At 46.5% G+C, this 22,920-nt stretch overlaps 1 protein-coding gene across 1 annotated transcript in view; it reads left to right on the forward strand.

The window, feature by feature from the left end:
* Positions 1-21,385, forward strand: part of LOC147422441 (Ribosomal protein L13 family protein) — a 62,584-nt gene extending 41,199 nt beyond the window's left edge. Inside the window, exons 4-5 of the mRNA XM_086503759.1 lie at positions 20,560-20,671; positions 20,768-21,385. Coding sequence (XP_086359885.1) covers positions 20,560-20,671; positions 20,768-20,968 — 313 coding nt within the window. The 3' untranslated portion in view covers positions 20,969-21,385. The remainder of the gene's footprint in view (positions 1-20,559; positions 20,672-20,767) is intronic.
* The last annotated feature ends 1,535 nt before the right edge of the window (positions 21,386-22,920 follow it).

Raw genomic sequence — 22,920 nt, forward strand, 5'->3', positions numbered from 1 at the left:
TGGGAGCCCTTGAGAGGGTTGGTTGGGACCGCATCTGGTAGAGGTTCTTGCAGTGTTGTTCAATCGTGCCATGTGTGAGGGGTTACCTGAGACTTGGAGGTTGTCTACTATTGTGCCTATCTTCAAAGCATGTGATCCTACAGAGCCTCGGAATTACCGCACTATTATGGTTGGGCACACATTGGCACGGTTGTATGCATCCATTCTTGAGCAGCATTTGAGTAATTGGGCAGAGGGTGAGGGTGTACGAGCAAAGGGCCATGCCGGTTTCAGGAGGGGTTTCTCCACTCTTGATCATATTCTGACACTCAGAGCCATCATTGATGAGGGCAAGTCACATGGGAGACAGATTTATTGTAGCTTTGTGGATCTCGCAAAGCATTTGACATGGTATCGAGAGCTCGATTGATGTGCAGATTGCAGGAGATGGGGGTGCCCATAGTGTTGATTTGGGGGATTATGGCTCCATACAGATCAGTGATGGGACATGTACGCACTCCGGAGGGGATATCTGATTTAGTTTACTCCACCATTGGGGTGAAACAGGGTTGCCCATTGTCTCCTATTCTATTTGGTATGTATGGTGATGAGGTGTCTGATTACATCGACAGAGAGGGTGATAGAGGTGCCCAACTGGCAGGGACGTGGATTCCATTGTTGTTATATGTTGATGATATTTTGTTGATCTCTGACTCACCAGAGGGTATGTAGTGATAGTTGGATGCATTACACAGTTTTGCAGAGGATAGTGGATTGTCTGTAAACCTTGGTAAAACCAAGGTTACGGTGTTAAAGTTTAACACCACACCACAGTGGATCAGGAGATCAACACCGACTTTCACATATGGTCAGAAGATTGTAGAGTATATGTCACAAGACGGGCACCACGTGCCGATAGAAAAGAACAGACTGAATAGACCTTTAGCACTTCAATAACAAATGAACTGAAAGAGAGAGCACACGCGACACGGAGTGACAAAATTTCACCCCAGAGAGTATTGGCCCCAAACCTTGGCGCCCCTTTCGGTATTTCTTTATATTGCAGCAAGACAGTACAAGCCGGTACTCCAGACTCTGCACCTTCTCCAGGAAGCATGTCAGAGAATGAGCCCCAACCTCATATTTAAAGGCCCTTGGCCTAAAAAGCAGTTTACAGAAAAGCTTTCAAACAAGCTTTTGGTCCAAAAAGCAATGCCAAAAGTTGCCAACGTAATTTACGGAAATCCGTACAGCCTGCCACGTCATCAGCCAGCGCAAGACGCGGAAATCCATACAGCTTGCCACGTCATCATGTGAGGGTTAGGGTTTCAACAGAATTAGGGTTTTGGACAGAATTAGGGTTAGGATTTCAACAGAATTAGGGTTTTTGATTTTAGGGTTAGGGTTTCAACAGAATTAGGGTTTTGGGTAGAATTAGGGTTTCCGATTTTAGGGTTAGGGTTTCTGTAGAATTAAGGTTTCAACATGTCAGTAGTTTGTTACATCTCCCCTTCTTGAAAGCGGGTAATCGTCTACGATTACAGCATATCTGCAAATCAACTCAAGTTAGCTCAAAAATTTCCGAGGGTCATTCCGAGGGACAATCAGTTTGCTCTTTTTATTAAGGAGTTAGCTTCTCCTTTCTGCTCTTTTGATCAAGGAGTTAGCTTCTCCTATCGGTTGTTTTGATCAAGGAGTTAGCTTCTCCTTTCTTCCCGATCGGAACTCTTGATATTTCTGCGTAGTAAAAGTAGCATTACACCCAGACCGTACTGATCTTCCACGGGTGTCTTGATGCACTAAAATTACATACCCAGGCAATCTCATCCAATTAGGAATTTTCAGTAGTTGGCACATCACAATGCAACACAAATGCTTACATAAACACTCCCCTCGCAAAAAACCATCCAGGTCTGGGCCATGAGCTGTTCAACGACTCCCTCATCACTCCTCCCGCAAATAACCTAAAAAGGTCGCCATGAGATATAGAGGCCTTTTACAACGAAACGTCCCCCAAACCGCAGCCTGCATCGTTTGGAGGTGCTGAGAGTAACCATTGCTCGGACTTCTTAATACTCCTCCCGCATAACCATCGAGGTCCGGGCCATGAGTAACAACAACAATACTCCCCCCGTAAATAACCACAAGGGTCCGGGCTATGAGTAAAAACAACACTTTTCAATCATCCAATACTCCCCCCGCAAATAACCACAAGGGTCCGGGCCATGAGTAAAAACAACACTTTTCAATCATTCAATACTCCCCCTGCAAATATCAACAACGGTCCGGGCCATGAGTATGAACAAGCATTCTCAAACATAATTTCTCACTACTCCACCCGGGAGTAAAATCACCAATCATTGAAACCAGTATTAAAACCAGAGTCAAACAATTCAAATCGGCACCAAGACAGGTTCAAAACAGATACCATCCATTTCAAACAAATTCCAAACAGGATCACTAGACAAGTTCTCAAATAGATTCTCAGACAAAATTCAAACTTAAAAAGCAATCTCGATGTCGAGCTCGAAAAGTCGACTGACTTTCCATCCTGGAACCTGCACCAAAAATTAGGGTTAGGTTCATTCTGTAAGGTCGTAGTTGAGCACAGCATGGTCCATCAGCTCTTGGATAGACAGTGTTTCTTTGGCGGCGATAGTAGTCCCAAGATAGCAATCACACTGGATCTCATGCTCGTGAAGAGACATCTATTGGGAGATATCGAGAAATTTCAAGCTGTAATCTGCTAGTGTTTTCATGGCAAGCATTTCAGGATATCCCACTCTGCCAGAAATTGCACTCCGAAGGATGATGTCAGAAACCATATAACATCGGGCAATTTTTTTTTTTTCTTGAAAGCTTGCCAAGTACTTGGAGTATGCTACTTGGTAGCTGTAGACATCAACATCTGCATCGCAGTGCTTCTGAGAAAAACAGTGACTTGAAACAAATCTGGATCCTTCTCTTGCAAGTGATCTTAATTGGCTTATGCCCTGTAAGACATGAGCGTTGAAGACGGGAGCACGCCCGATGCGCGATGAAGTAAGGGTGGGAGTGGCTGGTAGGTCCGTGTTGGAGGGCGACGATCCCTCAAATAAAATTCCAATAGCTCTGTCTGCTCTTTTGTAGGACCGGTATGCTTTCAAAAAAGCACACGCCTGATGCCTGATACCACTGTCATAAGCCGGGCACCGCGTGCCAATAGAAAAGAACAGACTGAGCACACTATTAGCACTTCAATAACAATTGAATTGAAAGAGACAGAGAGCACACGCGACACTGAGTGGCGGAATTCCACCCGAGAGAGTATTGGCCCCAAACGTTGGCGCCCCTTTCGGTATTTCTTTATATTGTATCAAGACAGTACAAGCCGGTACTCCAGACTCTGCACCTTCTCCAGGAAGCATGCCAAAGAATGAGCCCCAACCTCATATGTAAAGGCCCTTGGCCTAAGAAGCAGTTTACATGGAAAAGCTTTCAAACTCAAAAGCTTTTGGTCCAAAAAGCAATGCCAAAAGCTGTCAGCGTAATTTACAGAAATCCGTACAACCTGCCACGTCATCAGCCAACGCAAAACGCGGAAATCCGTACAACGTGCCACGTCATCATGTTAGGGGTAGGGTTAGGATTAGGGTTTCAAGCAGAATTAGGGTTTTTGATTTTAGGATTAGGGTTTCAACAAAATTAGGGTTTTTGATTTTAGGGTTAGGTTTTTGAGCAGAATTAGGGTTTTTGATTTTAGGGTTAGGGTCTCTGCAGAATTAGGGTTTCGACACGTCAGCAATTTGTTACAATATACAGATGCATACACTTACCTTGGGATTGTCTTCACTGGGCCGAGGTTTTCTCTGGGGAGAGCAGCAGAGACTAGACTGACTAGAGCTTTTGCGGCCTTGGGAGGTTTGGAGAGAATGTGTTCGCAGGTTGAGTTCCAGGAAGCGCGGACAAAGTTATGGCTCTTTGATACTTTAGTAGCCTTAGCTATGTTGTATGGGGTGTAGATATGGGGACCTTCTGTAGGCCGGGATCGTTGGAGAGGTATAGAGAGGCCCTATCTATGATCTCTCGACTAATCAGAGCCAAGGCCTTTGTACCCCACGCTATCATTCGAGGAGAGCTAACTACCCCTCCTATGAGGATTGAGCCGCTTACCAGAGCTTGTGGGTTACTACTAGAGACAAATATGCTAGACTGGCCCTTGAGTCTTCCAGATAGTTAGCTCTTCAAGGGGACACTTACATGTTGGTATGCACAGATGACATCATGGTTTCAGACGCATGGTTTCACCATAGACAAGCTGCCCCCTTCCCGGTACTCTCTTCTGGTACCCTCGATGTCTCTTACAGGGGTGGAGATTACTAGACTCATTCGTCAGGACCTGATCCAGATGGATACTAGGTAGTAGGAGGACATGGATAGAGGAGTCATAGGAGTTGGGCAGGAAGATGGCTTTCTATAGAGAGCATCTTCTCCACCTCACAGAAGATGGGTTTGTGATTTGACCCAGCTACATGGACACACATTGTCTTATGGTTTGTGGTGTGCCATTGGTCAGATACGCACATCCTCACATCAGTTGGAGACTGGTAGATTCAGAGGGATACCAACAAACAATAGGATATGCCGCTTATGCCAGCTAGAGCTAGAGCCAGAGACACAGCTACATTACATTTGTCATTGCACAGTGTACTATGAGATACGGGGTAGTTTCCACTGCTTATTCAGAGAGGGTTTCGGTCCTTTCTCTAGGGTCATGAGTTATGAGGATCAGAGATGTCTTGGGTGTCACAAAGACAGGCACCACTGCCAATGGAAAAAAACAGATTGAACAGACTTTTAGCACTTCAATAATAATTGAACTAAAAGAGAGAGAAGACGGTGACACGGAGTGGCGGAATTCCACCCCAGAGAGTATTGGCCCCAAACCTTGGCGCCCCTTTTGGTATTTCTTTATATTGCATCATCAAAGTACAAGCCGATACTCCATCCTCTGCACCTTCTTCCAGAAGTGTGCCAGAGAATGAGCCCATGGCCTCATATTTAAAGGCCCTAGGCCCAAAAGCAGTTTACATGAAAAGCCTTCAAACTCAAAAGCATCTCGTCCAAAAGCAATGCCCAAAAGTTGCCAACGTAAATCACGGAAAATCCGTACAATTGCCACGTCAGCAGTCATCGCAAAACGCGGAAATCCGTACAGTCTGCCACGTCATCATGCCAGTGCAAAAATCCGGGTTTTCTGTACGGTTGCCATGTCATTAGACCTCAAGTCTTTGTGTGTGTGTGTGTGTGTGTGTGTGGGTCGTGCTTTATTTATATGCCTTTATATCATTTGGACCCCATCGAATGGGGTCCCATAAGTTGGTTGGACTTTGTCTTCTGCTATTGCTTGTTCTTCTTAGGGTTTAGGCCCCTCGGCCGTGATCTAAAGGTTGGCTTTGTTCTTCGCTGACTTGACACGTCAGCAGTTTGTGACATTGGGCTATGTCTACTTGAGTTACACAGATGTAGAGACACTTTACTGGAGAGAGAGAGAGAGAGAGAGAGAGAGAGAGAGAGAGAGAGAGAGAGAGAGAGAGAGAGAGAGAGAGAGAGAGAGAGAGAGAGAGAGAGAGAGAGAGAGAGAGAGAGAGAGAGAGAGAGAGAGAGAGAGAGAGAGAGAGAGAGAGAGAGAGAGAGAGAGAGAGAGAGAGAGAGAGAGAAAAAGAAAGAAAGAAAGATTTTTAACGTCTATGTCAGGCCGAAATCGGCCTATGAGACAAATCAAATGTACATGGTGTGTATGTCATCCGTCTATCGGAAAGACAAATGAAACAAAACTGAACTGAATGTAGGTAGTGGAGTATCTGAGGAGGGATGGAGCTCTATCTCTAGGGGTATATGCATGTCTATATGCTCAAGGTAGTACAATCATGAGAATGCATCAATCTATCTAGCTCCATTCTGTACTAATGGGGGGATGTAAGATGTGGTACATGGGCGGGTCTGGTGCCAAGGCTACCCGGATGAAAGCTGTCGGGTCGGCCCTCATTTGAGCCACTCGCTCCTCAGTGGCACGGCGCTCCCGGACTCGGATCTCCTCGATCTGTCGGTGGTGGGAGCTCGCGCCCCTGTAGCCTGTGACTTGTGGTCGTCGTCTAGCTCGGCTCACCTCCGCCTGTGGGAGTGTCACTCCCCTCTGAGTGTCTGGTGAGGGAGGGGCGGCAATCCTATGAAAGAAGTCTGTGAGCTGCGACTGTCTCCCCTCTGTCTGTGTGGCTGTGTGTGGCTGTAGTAGTGTGTCCCGATGGCTCTGTATCTCTAGTAAGAAACGTCCGAGCTGTCTCTGATCTCGAGAGTCCATGATCTCTCGGAGAGTGGGCTGTCCTCTGAATAAGGCCTCATACCTGCCTCTGATCTCAGTGTATGCTCTGCATCTACATACAAAGTGCTCCTCACTCTCCACCTCCTCTGTGCAGGCTCTGCAGACTCGCTCCTCCCTGGGAACACCAGTATGTCTCCCGATCTCAATCTCTAACCTGTGTGAAGCCACTCTCAGCTGACCAATCGCCACCCGTGAGCTATGTGGCATATATGTGTCCATATAGCGTGGTCTTTGTATGAACCCCCCAGACAATATGGTGAGAAACTGGTCTCTGTAATCTGACATCCTCGTCCCCAAGCCAGGTGACTCCCAGACTCTCCTAGTGTATAGATCCTGTCTCAATACCAAGTTCCTCTCACTGCGAGAGAGGTGAACATATGGTGAGTGGGGGTCGTACTGGAATGGTGGTAGGCTCTCCATGTCAAGACCGTGTCCCTCAAACCATGCTCTGACCTGTGAGTACCATGCTCTCTTATGCCCACTCTCTGATAGCTGTATAGCTGCCTCAAATGCTCTACGTGTAACAGACTTGGACACTCCAAGTCAAGAATCAACCGCGACAGCACCAAATTACCACTTCAAAACAATTCACAGATCACAATAGATTTGCACTGGCCCGGCGGAGTTCCGTGCCTAGAGATATTGGCCCCAAAGACTGGCGCCCCTTTCGGTATTTCTTTTTATATTAATCAATCATCAAAGTACAAGAGAGCGGTTAGGGTTTCACTCTCAGACTCTGCGTCCAGATGCTCTGAGAAGTGAGGCCCTCACCACTAATTTAAAGGTTACAAGGGATGCCCAAAAGCAGAGCCCCAAAAGCTTTTAAAATCAAAAGCATCAGTTCTCTCTCTCTCTCTCTCTTAGAGAGTCTTTTGTCTTTTTTTTAAGAAAAAAAAAGCAAAAGCAAAATTCGCGTCGCTCATCATTTTCCAAAAAAAAAAAATAATTTTTTTTTTAATAATCCGCCTGCACGATTTCCGGAATTTAGGGTTTTTGGCAAAAATTAGGGTTTGCAGGAATTTTAGGGTTTCTGGCAGAAATTAGGGTTTCTGTTGTCCGCCACGTCATCACTTTGTGACATACCCCCCTCTTGAAAGCATTGTAATCGACCGCGATTACGCCTGCAAAACCGACAAAAGCCATAAACTGTCTTAGCAGACACTGATTGTTAGTACCTTCGTACTAGGAACACACATCTAGCACATGTACAAAATCGACAGTCACATCACACGACATCACAGGACATCACCAGACATCACAGGACATCACATGACATTCAACGTTCATTCGGATCTTAGACCATGATTTATCGGCAATGTAGCTAGCAATCACATCTAGGTCCAATCGGGACCTCATCGATGTCCGATTGACTAACCCCTATTGCAACCATGTCTATTCGAGATCAAGTAGACCAAAATGCTGCAGTCATTTCGGCTATCAGTTCCTGCACTCACAAGAAGTCAAGAACAAATCAGTATCATAATCAGGAATTCCATTTCATAAAGTCATCCAGCAGAATACTGTCAGCTCTCAGTATCCCTGAAGCTCAAAGAGACATCAGTGACTTTAGTATCAAAATCGAGGCATCTGTTGACAAAGGAGTGGAGTGACTCCCCTCTTGTGCATCCCACTGCACCAGATCTCCGGCCAAGCTGAATTCTGGGTTCCGTTTGGAGTAGACTATGCTAAACCAAAACATCGAGGTAAAGTTTCACAATCCGAGGAGTATCTGCTAGGTCCTCCTTCTCCATCCACTTCGCATTAAATGCAGGAAAGTTCTTGAACTTAACCAAGAACCGCCTTCGGACTTTACCTTTCTTCGTATCATTATGTGCCAAAATCTGTTCAGGAACAAGGATCTCCTCGTTTTCTTCCACTTTGGGTTGCTCATCAGGCTCCCCATCATCAGGCACATCACCCTTAACAGGTTTCAAAAGACTCACATGCAATGCATTGTGAATCCTCCAAGTATCTGGCAGTTTCAATCGGAAGGAGACATTATTTATCTTTTCAGTAATCTGGAAAGGTCCGTAGTATCACATACTAAGCTTTGGAAAAAGCCTCTCCTTTCCTTTTTTCTTACTTAGACGTGCCTTCTCAAAAGTAAGAGCACCCAATCATCCTCCTTCAGTTTCCAGTCGCGACGATGGCGATCCGCTGCCTTTTTCTGTCGTTCTTGAGACTCCTTCAAAGTCTCGCGAACCTTGGCAAAAGCCGTATCCAAATCTCGCGAATATTCATCCGCTTCAAATTTCTAATCTTTCGTGCTCAGGAAGGATGGAACCTTCGCAGCAGTTTCAACAATCTCACATGGCGTCTTCCCCGTCGAAGAGTGTATCGTGTTAATTGTAGGCAAATTCCACCAAAGGTAAGTTCTTTTCCCATTGAGTCTTCTGATGCGAGATACAAGACTTCAATAAATCTAAAATCACTGAATTGGCAATCTCAAATTGCCCGTCAGTCTGCAAGTGGAACGATGGCGAGAACTGCAACCGCGTGCCAATGTTCTCCCAAATTGCCTTCCAAAACAAACTCATAAATCTGGGGTCTCTGTCGGGGACAATCGTCTCAAGCGTGCCATGTAATCGGAAAATCATTGTGTTCATTCTGTATTCTCTGGAGATCAAAAAAATGAAATCCATTTCAATATTTTCCGAGGGGCGGGTGGGTATGGGTAAAGGCTCTAACAATCCCTGTGCCTTATGCCTGTCAAACTTGAACTCCTGGCATACCAAGCAACTGCGCACAAACTCTTCCACATCCTCCTGAGTTTCCACCAAAAGAAATCTCTCTCTACCCCTTTCATGGTGGTAGCAATGCCGCGGTGACCCGTAAAAGGTGGACAGTGGCAATCAGTCATAACCTTTTCCCTCAACGGCTGTGTAACGCACAACATAGTCTTTTTCATCAAGTAGCCTTTCCGAAGGGAGTATCCAGCTACTGTCTCCCCATCCCGTATCCGTGTGAAAATATCTGCAAAATCTGTATCTGTGGCACACTGATCGACCATATCCTCGAAGCTCCTATGATGTATCGCGGAAATAGCCAGAACCAACGGTTTCCGAAACAAAGCATCTGCCACCACATTCTTCTGTCCCTGCAAATGGACAATCTGGAAGTGGAACTGTGACAAGATGTTCACCCACCGCATCTGCTTTTCCGAAAGCTGCTTCTGTGACAAGAAGTAGCGCAAACTCTGATGGTCTGTAAAGACAGTAAAATCCGCTCCGAGTAGGTAATGCCGCCACTGAGTTAGAGCGTGGATAACCGCCAAAAGCTCTTTCCCATAGATCTGTGCTGTCATCTGCGGCCTAGAGAACAAACGGCTCTCGTAAGCTATGACATGGCCTTCTTGCATCAAGACCGCACCCAGACTACGACCACAAGCATCACAAAATACTTCAAATGACTTCTGCAAGTCCGGCAAAGTCAAATCTGGTCCTGTAGTGAATTTCTCTTTCAATGTCTGAAAGGCAGTCACCTTTGTGGGTCCCCACGAAAAAGGTACTCCTTTCTGTGTCAAGATATGCAAAGGGGAAGCAACCTCTGCAAACTTTCGTATGAACCGCCTGTAGTACGAACACAGTCCCAAGAAGCTTCTAACTTCATGGACATTCCTCAAATCGGGCCAATCACGGATAGTCTCTATCTTGGCCGGGTCCATTCGCACTCCTGCTGTTGACACAATGTGTCCCAAAAAGTGTATCTCTAGTAGGAAAAATTCACTTTTCTTTGCATTAATCACTAACGTGTGATCTCGTAATGCCTGAAAGACTTGAAGCAGATGATCTCTGTGTTCTGCCTCATTCTCGGAGAAAACAATGATGTCGTCAAAGAAAGTGCCAACAAATAGTCTGTACTCTCGAAAAATCCTGTCCATCATCCGGTTAAATGTCGTAGGAGCATTGGTTAAGCCAAAAGGCATCACCAAAAACTCAAATAACCCAAAAGTCGTCCGAAAAGCTGTCTTGTAGACATCTCCTGGTGCTATCCTGATCTGATGATATCCACTCTTCAAGTCAATCCTGCTAAAGCACGAGGATCCCTGTAACCTGTTGAGTATATCATCGATCCTAGGAATCGGAAATCTGTTCTTGATGGTGATTTCGTTGAGAGTGCTATAATCGATGCACATTCTCCAAGATCCGTCTTTCTTCAAAACCAACAACACTGGAGAGCAATACGGTGAAGTACTAGGCAGGACAAGACCCTTTTCCAAGAGGTCTTTCACTGAGTTCATAATCTTTTCATTTTGTACTCGGCTCACACGATAAGGTGGCCGATTCGGTGGCGTGCTTCCAGATATCAGATCAATGGTGTGATCTTCAGGCCCTCTCAAAAGCAATCGGCATGAGCGTGGAGAAAAAAAATCTTGGCGTTCTTTTCTTCAGGTCAAAACATATTCAACCTGTATCCATCGTTCAGTTCTCCCAAAAGAATGAGTAAGAAAACTGAAGTTCATCAAGTACAATCTCTAAACCCTTCATTTATCAAAGTCGCTTTCTCGGCCCGGTAGTCAACCACGGCGTAGTTCTTGTGGTACCAAGGGATCCCGAGTAGAATGTCACTCACGTGCCCTGAACACCCCTGTCATTGCAAACGAAGTTTGCCAATGCTCGGTGTAATGGCAACATCCCATCCGGGTACCAGTCGAACTACCTCCGCCTGTGGCGTCAGTCTGTCGGGTGTAGTTTCAAATCGAGCCGCCAATTCCAAGTGAAAAGAAGTTGGCCTTGGCTCCTTCAAAAGAGCTTCCTGATCCTTCACTTTACCCCAAAAAAAAACGGCAAAGTTTGTACTTTCATTCATTTGATTCGGTGCAAGTCCCACACCATGTGGTACTAGTTCTGCTTTTCTATCTGCCTTTTCTGCCACATTCCTCAGCTGCTCTCGAACTCTCAGACCTGTCGTCATCTTTATCATTCTGTTCTTTCTGTGCCTTATCAGGGCACTTCGCGGAAATATGTCCATGTTCCTCGCATCCAAAGCACTTCCCCTCTCTGATGAAGCGAGCTCTCTCCTCTGGAGTAAGCTTGGGTCGTGCATCCTTTTTTTTTCTCTGGGTTGCTCTTTTTCATTCTACTTTCATTCCCAGAAGTCTGTTCGGCTCGTTGTGTCATGGCCTTATCTGTGGGGTAGGTCAAACTGCCAGAGTGAATGGCAAAGCCCTGCTTCGCATGACTCATCAAATCCTGAATAGAAGCTGACTTCTGTTCCAAGCAGTGATTTCGGATCTCTGTAGGTAGACCCAAGGTAAACCGCTCAATCTGTTCTCTGAATGAGATCTTCTTGAATGAAGAGGCGGGTAGAAAAGAGCTCCAGAATCTTTCACAATAAGAATTCACTGTATCGCTCTTGGTCATCCGGAGATGGTTCCAAGCAGCTCGTACATCTCGCTCAAACTCTTGAGTCAACCAAGAAGAAATAAAAAGCCTCTTGAATTTCAGCCATGTAACTGGCACAGTCTTGCTTAATAGAAGCGTGGACCACCAAGTACGAGCATTCCCCTTAAAGTAAGAGGCAGCTCTCCGAATCTTGGAGTGCTCTGAATAGCGTCCTCCCACGAAAGCGATGTCAAAGACACAGCCTTCGAAGCATCTGAGTCTCCTGAAAAGTATCAAACTTGATCGAGTGGCCACCTTCCTTAAACTCTCGGACTTTCTTGCTTTTATCTTCGAGAAAGTCATACTGGTTGGCTTTGTAAAAATTCTTCTTGTTCGCATAAAACTTTCCGTCATCGGAATCTGAGCTGTCTGTAGACGAATCCTCAGTAGAACTGTCAGTCTCTGGGCGAGATTTAGCCTTCTTTGCCTTGCCCTTTCCAAAGCGTTGCCTCTTGCTTCGCTTTTTACCTTTTCTGTCTTCTTCGCTCGAATCCGAGGAGCTAGAAGAATTGTCAGAAGAAGAAGAAGAAGAACTGGGTAGGTCTTCAAACTTGACGCGCTTCTTCAATTTCTTTGCCTTGTCAAATGTCGACCGACGACCTAAATATCCCGGAAAGTCAGTGCCTTTCTTTTGCTTTTTGCCGTGCTTTTTGGCTTTCTTTTGCGTGTCAAAAAGCTGAGCAATCCGTGCGTCAACCACGTTCTCCAGTTCCTTCCCCGTATATTTCTTGGAGGCAGCGGGTTTCGGGAGTGGTGTTGTGGTTCTCTGCCACTCCCTCTGTACCTCTTCCAAAGAGGTTTGGTTCATATATTTTTCCATCTTCGGGTCCTTGGCAAAATTGAGCATCATCTTTGTTGCATCGCTGATCAACTGGCGACGCTCTATCTCTCGCCGCTCCGCCTAAGTAGGCCAAGGCGGGCCATACTCTCTGCCTGAATCTTCGTTGTGATCCCAGCCCGCATCTCCAGATGCAGAGGGAGTCGACTGGTCATTGCCTGAAGCCATAGGTGCCGCGGAAAAAAATTTCGGGGATCGGATTTCCCGTAGAAGAGAAATCGGCCGTGCTCTGATACCACTGTAACAGACTTGGACACTCCAAGTCAAGAATCAACCGCGACAGCACCAAATAACCACTTCAAAACAATTCACAGATCACAATAGATTTCCACTGGCCCGGCGGAGTTCCGTGCCTAGAGATATTGGCCCCAAAGACTGGCGCCCCTTTCGGTATTTCTTTTTATATTAATCAATCATCAAAGTACAAGAGAGCGGTTAGGGTTTCACTCTCAGACTCTGCGTCCAAATGCTCTGAGAAGTGAGGCCCTCACCACTAATTTAAAGGTTACAAGGGATGCCCAAAAGCAGAGCCCCAAAAGCTTTTAAAATCAAAAGCATCAGTTCTCTCTCTCTCTCTCTTAGAGAGTCTTTTCTCTTTTTTTTAAAAAAAAAAAAGCAAAAGCAAAATTCGCATCGCTCATCATTTTCCCAAAATTTTTTTTTTTTTTTTTTGAATAATCCACCTCCGCGATTTCCGGAATTTAGGGTTTTTGGCAAAAATTAGGGTTTGCAAGAATTTTAGGGTTTCTGGCAGAAATTAGGGTTTCTGCTGTCCGCCACGTCATCACTTTGTGACACTACGAGTAAGTCTGTCAGGAGGTAGCTCTCTCATCCTCTGGATGAAGCAGACTGTCTGGAATAGTGCCTCTACAACCATAGGTGGTGTGGTGAGCTCGGCTCTAATAATGTCATGTGGCACTGTCTTCTTGCTGCGGAGCAAGCGTGAGATCATACATACCTGTGGCCTCTCAAGCTGTGTCCACTGGTCAGCTGTCAATCCTGGTGCCCATACTGCCGCCGAGTACATCAAGGCCGGGGTGACTAAGGTGTCGAAAAGCCACCCCTTCGTGCGGGGCTCCTGAAAGTGTGCCTGGTGGCATCTCCGCTCTAGCATGGTCAGAGCTGCATATCCTCGGGTGAGCCTGTCAGCAGCAGCCTGCCTCATAGTGAAGGGTCCTGGTAGGCTGGTGAATGTGATGCCAAGGTAGACATAGGAGGTGACTACATCAACCTGTCCTCCTGCTGCTGTGAAGGTGGCAGCGCTCCTCACTGCACTGGATGTGTGAAAGATCATAACCTTGGTTTTGCCAAGGTTCACAGTCAACCCCCTGTGTGTGCTGAATTCGTCCAAGGCCTCAAGATGGCGTTGCAAGCCCTGGGGTGACTCTGAAATCAACACAATATCATCAGCATATAACATGATGTGGACCGGAGTACCTGCCAAGTCGCTCCCCTCTCCTCCTGCTTGCAGTATGTAGTCGGAGATCTCGTCGATGTAGAGCCCAAAGAGTGTCGGGGAGAGTGGGCATCCTTGCTTAACACCAATGGTGCTAGCAATGGTCTCTGAAAAACCGCCTGGGCAACGAACTCGACCCGTCACCCTCTCGTAGAGAGCATATATGGCCTAAATCATCTCTGTTGGTACCCCAATGCTGTGAAGGCGCTGGAAGAGTCTCTCGTGTGGGACTGTGTCAAAGGCCTTGCGGAAATCCACAAAGCAGCAGTAAAGCCTCTTCTTCCGTGCCTTTGCCCCATCAATGAGGCAACGCAGAACGAAGATGTGATCAGTGGTGGAGAAAGCTCGTCTGAAACCTGCCTGGCCTGGAGCTAGTAAACCCTCGGTCTGTGCGTAGCAGTTGAGCTGTGCCTCAAGTACTGCTCCATATAGCTTGGCCATCGTGTGGCCAATCATGATAGTCCTGTAGTTCCCTGGGTGCAGGGTGTCGCCAGATTTGTGGATAGGCACTATGGTGTGCTGTGTCCACTCCTCTGTGAAGCCCTCCCCTATAGCCCGGTTAAAGACATGTGCAATCAACGGGGCTATAGTGGAGGCCGCATAAATGATGTGCTCACTCTGTAATCCAGTATGGTCAGCTGATCGTCTGTGCTGCATGCGGCGTATGGCCCTCTCTACCATCTCTGCTGTAAAGAAGGAGGAGCACGTGGGGCGTGGCTCGTGTGGCTGTGGGATAGGAGGCTGCCCTGGCACCTCATAAAGTCGCTCTGCATAATCATGCCATATCTGTGGATCCTCAATAGCTGTAGTCGGACGTGGCTCGCGCAGGGTGCGCCATGCCGTCGCGCTATCCATGCTCATGAATAGGCGGTATAGCTCAAGCTCCTGTGCCTCTTCGAATGCTTGCCGCTTTTGGCGTGTCAGCGTCTTCATATGCCGTCTGGCCTCTCTCTCTGTGATCTCTCCTAAGGCTCGCCGTGCACGGAGGCGTCGGTATAGCTCTCTGCACTCATCATCATACCAGCGGTTCTGAGGCATAGTCCCGGGGGGGGGAGTGCGTCCTGTGTGAGTGGTGTGTGGAAAAGAGCTAATAGCTGAAGTGTGGAGAACGGAAGAGATATGTGATGTGAGAACTGAGAGTGGTGTGGATGGGTGGAGGAGGCATAGGCCATGCTCGACCTCGGCCGAGTAAAGAGAGGCTAGCTCATGTGTGAAATGGATGGTGGTGTGTGGAGTGTGTGCTGTGGAGCTGTGTGGGATGGTATCTCCGGTGATGGAGAAGAGAGGTATGTGTGGTCGGCTCCGATGGGTATGGGTGGAATGGTGAAGGATGTGATAAGGTGTGAAGCCTCCCTGGGTCCCAGAATATAGTCGACTGTACTCCCCCCTCCCTCTGTAACTCCATGTGGCATACAAGTCAGGCCCCCTGAGGTGGGCCACTGGACCATCCCGTTATAAATAACGAGACGGTGCTGGGAGCCAAGTCGAAGTAGATGTCGTCCGTAGGCTGTGACTGGAGCTCTGTCTGCTGTATCTCTCATAGTAGCCTCCTCATCTAGAGTGTGTAGTGCCTCCGGGTCCTCGTGGTCATATGCCTCACACTGCTCACTGCGCGTACGAGCATTGAAGTCTCCCATAAGGAAGACTTCACCCAGTGTGGAGTACTCCATAATCTCCTCCGTGAGGCATGCGTACGGTGACTCCTGCTCAATAGGGGCGAATCTGGAGCCTGTGGGAGCAAAGTAGCAAAGGGCAATGTAGACGATCCTGTCTCGTGAGAGCTCGAGGCGAATCCACATGTAGCGGGCCTGTGGGTCCCGGGCAACAATCTGTAGTCTGCTGTGAAGCCCCTGTCTAAAGAGTATGGCCACTCCTCCTGAGCCGCGAGTGGTGTGCTGGCGCATACATCCCCGATGTAGAGACTCCCACTGGAATCCATGTATCCGTGGTAACCCTCTCTCTGGGCTCTCGTGTGTCTCTGTAAGTAGAATGATGTCTTGACCTCTCATCACCTCCTCAAGTCTCTCTGGGTGTGTCCATAGGTCTCCATTGCAATTCCAAACCGTGACATGAATCTCCTCATGTGTCCCACAGGCCGCGAGTCCCTATGCGATGGTCTTGCCATCAATGATAACCCTACCATCTCGATATACTGCCTTCTTCCCTTCTTTGCGGGCTTGGTGGACTCTAGGCATGCACGCGCGACGGTGATCTTGTTGCATCTTTGTGAGGTCATCATCAAGATAAATCGGGGGGCCTTCTAGCCCTCTCAAGATGACCCTCTTTCGGAGGAAAGAAGTTCGAGACTCCTCGGAGGCGAATTGGAGGATGAGAGCTCTCTTCTTTGGATCTTTGCCGGCTCTCCAAACTTTGGAGAAAGGGATCTCTTCTTCCTTGTATCCCACTTTCTTGCATAAAGCTTTCCCATCACTCTCGGGTGTAGACCCTTCTTCTTCTTTGATGCTGGTCACTCGCACATTGAGACGGCGAGCTTGTCGCATCTTCTCCTCCTCGATGGTTGTGTGTACGATGAGTACCTCATCTTTTTGGGCTTCCTCTCTTGCTACCTTCTTGATATTCTTTTTGACCACTTCGACCCATCCTTCTTTGGTGGCCTCTAATTTGTCCTCAATGCTTGCGGTGAGGGCTTTGGTGATCTCCTCCTTGAGGGCTTCCTTAGCCTCCTCTTTAATCTCTCCTTCCTCGGGGGTGAGGGATGTGATGGAAGCATGAAGGAGATCGATTTGTGCCTTCATCTCTTCTTGCTCTTTCCTCCATCTCTCCCTCTCCTTCTCGTTCTGCCGTTCCCTTCTCTCCTTCTCCTCTTTGAGATTTTGGATTTCCGCTCTTATGTCCTCCTCTTCGTTCCATAGCTTGATGAAGGTGGCTTTCTCCTCCCTCCATATCTCTCTCTCCATCCACCATTCTTTCATGTCCTTCTCCAATTGTGCAAGCCTCTTGTTCGTGAGCATGAAGGTTGTCTTCATTGTCGATGTCGGCGTCTTGATGATGGGGGAAGACATGGTTGTCTTCGAAACTACCCTCTCTTCATATTGTGAAGAAGAGGGGAGAAGGGGAAGAGAGGGAGTACGTGTGTGTATGCGTGTATGTGTGTAGTGTGTGTGTGGGTATGTATCCGTGTGTGTGTGTGTGAGAGAGAGAGAGAGAGAGAGAGAGAGATGGCTGCGTGATGGGGAGCGAGGAGGGGCTGCGTGAGGGGGAGGCTGGAGGGGGGCTGCGTGAGGGGGGGGGAGGGGCTGCGTGAGGGGAAGAGAGGGAGTACGTGTGTAGCAAGGAGAGGCAGTTCAGCAGCAGCAGCAGGTTGGTATAACAGCAGCAGCAACAGGCGGGTACTGGGGGTGCTGTGCAGGTGGGGTGGGCGCGCTGAGCAGCTGGGGTGACACAGCAGCGCGCAGTACAGCAGTAGTGTGCCTGGAGCAGCACAGCAGCAGGTACGCGCGCTGGTGCAGCAGGAGTAGGGCGCTGGTGCAGCAGGTACGCGAGAGAGAGAGAGAGAGAGAGAGAGAGAGAGAGAGAGAGAGAGTCCGAGAGACAGATTACAAATTTGTTTTCTCTAGATATGGGACAGCCAGAGGAGCAGCCATCACTGCAGAGCTCGGCCCTCATTCTACCACTACTGGCACTCTCATCGACCGAGCATTGGAGCTACGGAGATCCAAACGTCCACAATTGAGGAGAGGTGCCACACAGCATCGACGGAGACTACAGCAGAGGATTCGAGCCATACTCTCTTGACATCCAAAGTGCAGATGAGGATGGATTCTAGTAGTAGTATCTTTGTTCTAGTTCTTTTGTACCCAGACATGGTATTAGATTCACTCTTTTGTAACAGATTGGTCTCATAGGTCATTTTGGCCTTTTGAAGACGTTAATATAACATTTCATTTCATTTCATTTCATTTCTCTCTCTCTCTCTCTCTCTCTCTCTCTCTCTCTCTCTCTCTCTCTCTTCAGGGAATGTGAATAACAGGTCTTGAGTTCAACTCTCCTCGTCGGATAGATCTTTAAGGTCTCTTGGGATAGTTTCCTACGACGCTAAAACAATCTTCTTCTTCTTCTCTCTCTCTCACATTCCCTCTCTTCAGGGAAATAAAAGGAACCATCATTTATGCTAAGAAGCAATCATCAATGCAAGGAAAGAAGTAAAGATTTGTGGAAGTCTATAACCTAGATCTTCACCATTCCATTTCCACTGCACCTGACAGTTTTCTACCCAAAATTGCAGCCCATCTTTGGCATTTTTCAGTAGCAGATAAATCATTATCCTCTTAATTCAGCTCATCCCATGGCATCCCAGGCGCACTTGCACCCTTGCAGCAGTAGTTTTCAGCCAGCATTCAGCCATAGATTACGCTTATGTTGTGGGTGCAAATTAGTCATGGATTTCTCTTGAAGTGGTGATAAGACAGCCCACATTGAGTTGGATCACATTGCTTCATCATATTTGCATTTTTGTACTGAGAATTCAGCTCTTGAACCCTCTCGCATGGGCTGTACAAATGAGCTCTATATTTTGGCCTTGGTGCTGTACGTAGCCCACATCGATTGGTGCATCAGATCAGCCTCGGAGGTGCTTCATCTTGAAGAGTTGCCGTGGCAATAATCTTGCTAGAATTGAGTTAGTCATTGCATTAAGGTATATCATCTGGTGTACTCATTTATGCAATGAAAGGCAAATACCATTCACATAACGGGGTAGGGGGCCCTTTAAGAGGTTGGTTGGGACCCCAACAGGGTCTTTTGCTCTATGTTGCAAGCGCAACCTTTGTCTCCTATCATCTAGTTCTTGTGATGCCATGGCATCCCCATGCAATACACCACAACCTTCTAGGGGGCATTGTCAGTCCCTCGTCGGTCCATCCTGCACATGACATGACACAAGCCATACAAGATAAGCGTAGAGCACAAATATCAAGCTCACCTCCCAGCCGTAGAGCCAATACGGGCTCACCCACAAGCCTTGGAGCCTGCATCCAATGTGCTACCCTCCCACAAGGACTGGTGCCCATACCACCAAGCCCACACCAATACGAGTGTGCGGATAGAGCTGTGGTGATCACACAAGATCGCTCACAAATGAGCCTAGGGTCCTATTTATAGGACTTCTTAACCGCCCTAACCATAGGACCGTGTTCACACTTAGTTTTCTTTCGAAGTGTAAGGTCATATGATGAAGATCCAGAGCAGATGTGGTGCTTGGGCATGGGTGGCTTGATAATCTAGGGGCATCTCTCAAAAGGAGTTATAAACATTATTCTCTCTGGTTTGATGCAGATGGCTCTCGTGTTTTGTTACTAGGAGAAATGGATGTACCTCCTCCACTTTCATGTACAGCCGAGCTGCAGTTGCTACAAGCAGCAAATGCAATAGAAGATATTTATCTGTGTTATTGCTTGTCTCACCCATCTGTTACTTCTCATGTTCAAGCCCATGTGCTGCTATGCATGAGAGCGATAATAACAATAGTGTTATTGACATCTATGCATCTTATCTGTGAATGCGATCTTATGGTATCATGAATGATGATTGGACGGGAAAGATGAAGGTAGCTTACAGGCTAGCTTGTGAAGAGTCTCTTCTTGACCCTCCTTCCCCGTCTCACAAGTGGGATGTGTTTCAAGAGGATCTCAGGGCCTGATGTCTTTCTCCATATTATTTATTAGGCTGTGATGTCTTGCTTTAAGGACGCGATAGAACTAGGTGTGTGGTCACAAAAATTCGAGAAGTGACTAGGTGGATTTTTGTATGGTTTAGACAATCCAAGAGAGTTTCATGTGCAGGCTAGTTACCGAAAGAGGTTGGATAAACACTGGGAGATGAAGCACATCATGGTAAGTTAAAGATATTGGGACTGTGCTAGCCTCTCTCAAGAGGATCTCAAGCCTTCATACACGGTTATATATGGATTTTCTACTTTCAGGCGAAAAAGTTTGTGTGTGATGTCTGACTCCTAATGAAGTGATACAGCTTGGATGTGCAGTTAGAGGAGTGACTAGCTGCGCTCTTGTATGGTTTAGACAATGTCAAAAAGTTTGATGTGCAAGCTAGTTACCAAAAGAGATTGGTAAAAGTGATATGATCGGATCAATTCCGCCCCCGGGATAAGGTTTAAGACGTCTAGAATGCGTTGGACCTCTTGAGACATTTTTGAGATTATTACCAGAACCTTCTCTAGTCTTAATCTGGTCAATGAAAGCAATTTTCTTTGACCAATTCTAAGGCTTTCTTCTATCAACTTGTAGACACATAGTACCATAGTAGTCATGCGACACACCCAAAGTTTGGTGATTTGTTTCTCTGCGTGCTCCTTTGGCTTTTACATGTTTTTCACCTTCAATTAGTAGCTGCTACAAATCTAGCACACGAGTTTGTCTACTTTTGCAGCACTGCAAGATTATTCAAGTGGCCAACTTCCTTACTTGTTTTTTCGCTCAAATAAGCTGGCCCTGCGACTGTATTTCTCTACTTTTGTGCCACTGCAAGATCATTAAGTGGTTTAACTTCTAGTAGTTGAATGCAGGTACGTAGGCCATCTGAAGGAGAGAAGCTTGAAAGACCAGATGCAAAAGGACCCGACTGAAGTTATCCGAAAGGCTGTAGCCCGTATGCTTCCAAAGAACAGGCTAAGAGATGTGAGTCAGCTTTGCATGACCTCAGTGTCTTTTGCTTAAAACTGAGATTGTGTTTTAGATGAGATGTCCCTAATATTCGAATTTGGGTTGTTGCAGGATCGAGCAAGAAAGCTTCGAGTCTTTGTGGATGATAAACATCCTTTTGCAGATAAGCCCTTACAGCCTTTTGAAATGCCAGCTCGACGGGTAAGAGAGCTCAGGCCTCGAGAAAGGCGGGCAGCTGAACGTGCACAGAAGAAGGCCGAAGCCAAGGCGGCAAAGTTGACGCTCTTACAAGAGGCTAGGAATGAGCAGTAGTTAGTACATAAAAGCAGCAGAAATTTGTCGATAGCGATGGTGACTGGCATTTACAAAATGCTTTCTTTGTGACCTCTTTAGCTTTCCACATTTATCATCCTTGTACACTGGGTGATTGAGAGTGGTCACCGAGCTGTGAGAGTTTGTGTGATCTGGTTGGAAGAACACGATTCTACATGCTATGAGCAAGGGTATGGTTGGTGTCAAAACCTTGGAGGCATGGCAAGAGTCATCTTGCCTTAGAAATGCTACACATTAACCACGGAGATCAATGGTGGTTACTTTTGTTCACAGCCATGAAGGACATGTACATCGGTTTGTATGGGTCGAAGACACCAAGCTTAGTTCATATTCTTTTCAAGATGCTTTTGGAATGTGATTTATGTTAAGAGTTTTGCCAGCTGAGGCTTTGGATCATGTTTGCTTATATCTTCAGGGGTGCATGCTTATATTTTGGAGCCAGAGCAGTTAGCGGTAGGTCTAATTGTTCCGAAGGGCAGTTAGTTGTAGGCTTGGTTTTTAAAATCTGGATGGGAACGCATGCCATGAAATTTGAAGGCATGAGTTGTGGCTTCCCATCCCGCCTTTCTGCTCTCTTCTCGTCACTGCATCTCACCGTGGCCACACCTCTGCAAATCCTTCTGTTTCTCCGTTTGTGCCCTTGTGTTATGCTTTCTCTTGTTGCTTTAAATACGCCAAATGGGGACCTTCATTCTGGACAATGCAACGGGGCGGTAATGACTGCACTTTTGTGCTTCCTTTAGAGATTTGTCTCTTCATCTTGTAGTTGCTTTCTAGGGGTAGTGGGTTTGATACACAAATGTGGTCTCAAATCTCTCTAAAGCATTCGGCAACGTCTTCATTTGGACTTTGTAGCTCCGTATTCTGTCTGGTTTAACTTTCCAGCTTGTGCTTAAATTTTGTGTGCTGTTTGTAGAACTCCCGCTGCCAGCAGTGCCTTCGTCCCCTGGACCGCTTGTTTAGATGCAAGTCCTTGAGGCTTGTGTGGTGAAGCCTATAATCCTAACCAAAACATCTTGCAACCCCTCTAATTGGGAAGGGTTGCTTCTCTCTCTCTCTCTCTCTCTCTCACACACACACACACACACACACACACACACACACACACACAAAATAAATCTTTTTGGCAATGACTTAGTTCTCTTTCTTGTGTCTCTTGTGTGATGGGCCATGGTTTTTTGACACTCTTTGCAAACACAATGTCCTTGTCTTGCAATTTTAATATGAAAACAAGAACAAGGCAAAAGGTCTTAACAAATCATCTATCTAAGACTGATATCAACAACAAATTTACCCATGAATTCCTTCATCAGCACATTAAAGTGAAAGCTCAGCTTGACATTTTGAAACAAAAACTGAAAAGAAAGTCACTTGAGGACCTCAGTGTTCGGGAAAAGTGTGCCTTTGAGCTGGTTTAAAAACGAAGGGAGAGGGAGAAGGAGAAAATCTGCTTGGAAAATTTAAGAAAACAGAGTTAAATTGCAAAGAATGCTTGTAGTTTGCAAAATTTCCTGTTTGATTCTACCCTAAGGGGAATTTTGTATGTTTGTGAAATTGATTTTTCCTGAACGTTACATGAGGTCCATCAATGAAGGGGCCCATTTACAAACTAAAGAATAGCATTTAAAGATTTGTACTCCTCTCACTTTCTCCTCTATGGCATGTTTTAACTTGCCAAAAAAGCGGTTGGACCATTTGTTGGATTGGGACAGGCTCACAACCTCTTCTTAGAGAAGAACATGGCTTGAAAAAAACTACCAAAATATCTATGTATTTTGTGGAAATTACCAAAATGCCCTTCTCCAATTTTCCACTTTTTTTAAGTTTTAGAGATCTATTTGTAAGTGTCTTAGACAAACATTATCACCAACAAATTGACAAGTAGTGTCATTTGTGTCTACAAATAATGAACTACTTGATCTTGAGAGTGC

This window comes from Adiantum capillus-veneris, chromosome 27, assembly GCF_014529385.1.
Source record: "Adiantum capillus-veneris isolate H3 chromosome 27, ASM1452938v2, whole genome shotgun sequence".
In the NCBI taxonomy this organism is placed as follows: Eukaryota; Viridiplantae; Streptophyta; class Polypodiopsida; order Polypodiales; family Pteridaceae; genus Adiantum; species Adiantum capillus-veneris.